Source organism: Hippocampus zosterae, unplaced genomic scaffold, assembly GCF_025434085.1.
Source record: "Hippocampus zosterae strain Florida unplaced genomic scaffold, ASM2543408v3 HiC_scaffold_172, whole genome shotgun sequence".
NCBI classification, from domain to species: domain Eukaryota; kingdom Metazoa; phylum Chordata; class Actinopteri; order Syngnathiformes; family Syngnathidae; genus Hippocampus; species Hippocampus zosterae.
Genome location: NW_026262797.1, coordinates 52,940 through 56,355, shown reverse-complemented (window position 1 = coordinate 56,355; position 3,416 = coordinate 52,940). Strand labels below are relative to the sequence as shown.

The window sequence follows — 3,416 nt, the reverse complement described above, 5'->3', positions numbered from 1 at the left end:
AGGCTGAGATCGAGCAGTTGGCCTAGGAAAACAAGGACAAACTCATCGCTATCAACGACCTGCGCTACCGCAATGCGCAGATGTCCGCCCGTGTGCAGATGAATAGTGTGCTCAAGGAGCTCGAGCGCAAGGTCGAGAGCTCGACCCTCGCTCAGGAGCGACAGCACGCCGCCTCCATGCAGCCCGTGTCCGGGAGCAGCCGGATGGTCACTGGCTGCACTCTCAGCGACGTGCTGGGGTAGCAGCTCGAGTTCAGCTCGCGGTACAAGACGGTGGTGAGGTGCGCCTACAAATGGCTGTTCCTTACCAAAAAGAGGCTCAAGCAAAAGAGGACTTGATATAAAATGTAACAGTAGGACTCTCGCGACGAGTAGCCCCAGGCCCCTTCCCTGGACGAGCCCATGGACCCCCGCCACCCTGGTGACTCGCAGGAGATGTCTGCCTACGACCACGATGACAGCGGGCCGATCGAAGACGATCCTTACCGCGAAGACAAGGAAGGAGATCCTGAGGAGGCAGACATGTACGACGAGGAAGACTACGACGAGGGCGCGGACGAATAGGAAGAGGACAGCGAACAGTCGAGCGAGCCCAGCTATTTCCTGAACAAAGAGTTCGCCACACGGCGTTGGCAATGGGCCTACCCAGTAGTGGACGGGGTGAACCCCTGTCCCCGAGGGGGACACTCTGCCACCCTGAGCGGACACTCAATCGTGATCTTCGGGGGACACTACTACCGCAGCAAGGAGGAAGGATACATGTACCTGAACGACACTTTTTTGCTGGACGTGAGTGCCAACAAGTTCAACAAGGCCAAGACCAATGGCACTCCCCCTGCCCCCCGATACGGGCACTCCGCCATCTTGGCGGGCTCGCGTATCATCATTTTCGGCGGGAAGGGTGAAAAGGAAAAGGTCTTTAGAGACCTTCACGCCCTGGACCCTGCGACGCTCACGTGGTACCAGGGTCCGTAGGGCATCGGCTCTCCTAGTGCCCGGTTCGGGCATTCCGCCACCCTGGTCGGCAGCAGCAAAATGCTCATCTTCGGAGGCTGGAACGGCCGCGATTACTTCAACGACGTCTATATTCTGGACCTCGAAGTGATGGCCTGGTCACAGCCTCAATGCGCAGGCCGGCCTCCCTCCCCGCGGCAGGGCCACACCGCCGTCCAAATGGGCAAGTCGATCATCATCCAAGGCGGGTTCTGCTTCAACGACTAGCGGCAGAAGGAAGCAGGATTCCGGCAGGGCACTGGCCTGCGCGAGTGCTACTACAACGACGTGAGGATCCTAAACCTTGAGAAATTCGAGTGGGTGCGGCTACGGGTGAGTGGCACCCCGCCTCTACCACGGTTCGGGCATACCGCCAATGTATCCCTCTCTGACATCGTCTACTTCGGGGGGTGGTCGCTCAACTCGGGCGCCAAGGGCATGCAGAACTTTGTGGCGCCACAGGACATCGACTATTTCATCGTGCTGAACACGGATGCAGACCTGCGCTGGGAGAAGGGCGTTTTCGAGGGTCAGGCGCCGCTGAGCCGTTACGGCCACACTGCGACGTCATCGGCCCGCACGTGCTGATCTTCGGAGGCTGGGAGTTCAGCCGTGCCTCGAATGAGGTGGTCGTGCTGCGTGACCTTAGTTCCGCGGGCCGGGAAAAAAAATGATGGCTCATCAAATTCAAATCCGAAATGGACGAAAGCTCGCTCCTCGACTCGGTACTCAACTCGACTGCAGAGCTGAACGGCTCCCGCAAGAGCGCCTTCACGCAGGCCTTCCCTTCCCCCGCACAGGCGCTAACCGCCTACCGCCTGATGAAGTCCAGCAGGCACGCGCCCGCCGACCTCTTCCAGCAAGTGCTTGGGCTTAGCCTCTGCGAAAACAGGATCAGCTACGTCTTGGAATGGGGGCGCACCCTCGAGGAGAGCAATGAGGCGAGTGAGGATCTTATTTGGGCAGCTGTCCTGCTCGGCCTCCGCTGCGCCCGCGCTGCGAGCTGGGAAATCATGGAGCTGAGCAGCAGCTACTTCTTCGAGGTTGGAGAGGGCGAGCTCAAGCTCATGTCACGCGCAGTCAGTCGGGCTACCTGCTACAGACACACTGTCTACCCCGCCGAGCTGTGCTTTGGCAGGCAGCTGCTTCTCACCCTGCTCGAGAGCGCCATCCGCATCCCCACCGGTCCGATCAGCGGGCTGCCTAGTCCTTAGTTCGAGGAGGCGTGTCTGGCCAGGGTGGCCATCCTTAAATACAAATTCAGTAAGGCTTTGGTGAGGGTGGCCAAGCGGCTGGTCAAGGAGGACTGCGATCTGGGCTGGGTTGAGCATCAGGCAGAGTCCAGGCGTGCTGCCCTCGCTGGGTCCAGAATGCTTTCGGGAGTGGACAGCGTCCTGCTGCGCACCTCCAACGCGAGATAGTCAAGCGCAAAGCGATCGCCCAGCAGAGAGAGTGAACCTGAGCAGCTGCAGACCCCAAAGATCCGGCGGAACAAGAGCTTCAGCAAAGAGAACAAGTCACCGTTGCTGACGCCCAGCCCGCACCGGCAGTCGCTGAGCAACCTGCGCTACTGCGAGGAAGAGTCGCAGATCCTGCCCGAGGACAGGGAGGAGCCAGTGGCCATCCACCGGGAGAAGAAGGAAAAAAAGGAGAAGAAGCAGGGGCTGATCCGGCGGCGCAGACAGCCCTAGCTGCAGCGGGCTCACTGGCTGGGCCTGCACCCCATCCCCGAGGAGGAAGAGCTGCGGCTGGTCTGCAGCCAGTACGTCGCGGAACTGCAGTGATTCGTTATGGAGATTAACGACCTTCCGGGGCTGGTGGAGTACACTCTCAAGAAGAGCGAGCGGGCTGAGTTTGAAAGGCTGCTCGAGGAGTATGAGGCCAGCAAGGAGATCATGACCCGACCTGAGCAGGCCGCCAGCACCAAGACCAAGGAGCACACCAGCAAGCGCCCTACCCGCGTCAAGCTGTACGAAATGCGCCAGCTGCCTGAGGCGGTCCGGGACAACGACGTCGAGGTGCCGCGGGAGGTGGAGCTGAACCCCGCCCCCAAGGAAGAGCAGCGGCAGGCCAACCTGGTCGGCGACTTGCTCGCGCGGTTCAACTACACGGTGTTCAGCAAGGAGCTGGAGGAGATCAGCGAGGAGAACATCCGCAGGGTGGTGGAGAAGATCGAGCAGGAGCAGCAGCGTCTGGAGGACGGCATCAAGCGTCTTCAAGAGGCCCAGCGCCGCAAGGACCGCAAGCATAAGACCACTCACGAAGTGGAGGCTGAAAAGAAAAAGCTGAAGGACCTGGAGCGTCTCAAAGGGCTCTACCTAGACAAGCTCACCCTCCGCAGGTTCATCGAGGAGCAGCACCGGGTCATTGCCCAGGTGGCCCGCGAACACGCCGAATTCAAGGCCGTCACCAACTCCCACATCG

At 60.4% G+C, this 3,416-nt stretch overlaps 1 protein-coding gene across 1 annotated transcript; it reads left to right on the top strand.

The window, feature by feature from the left end:
• Positions 1-401: 401 nt before the first annotated feature.
• Positions 402-1,666, top strand: LOC127594501 (RING finger protein B-like). Its single transcript, XM_052056364.1, is given in 2 exon segments — positions 402-1,557; positions 1,560-1,666. Coding segments are annotated over 2 exon segments (1,263 nt in total).
• The last annotated feature ends 1,750 nt before the right edge of the window (positions 1,667-3,416 follow it).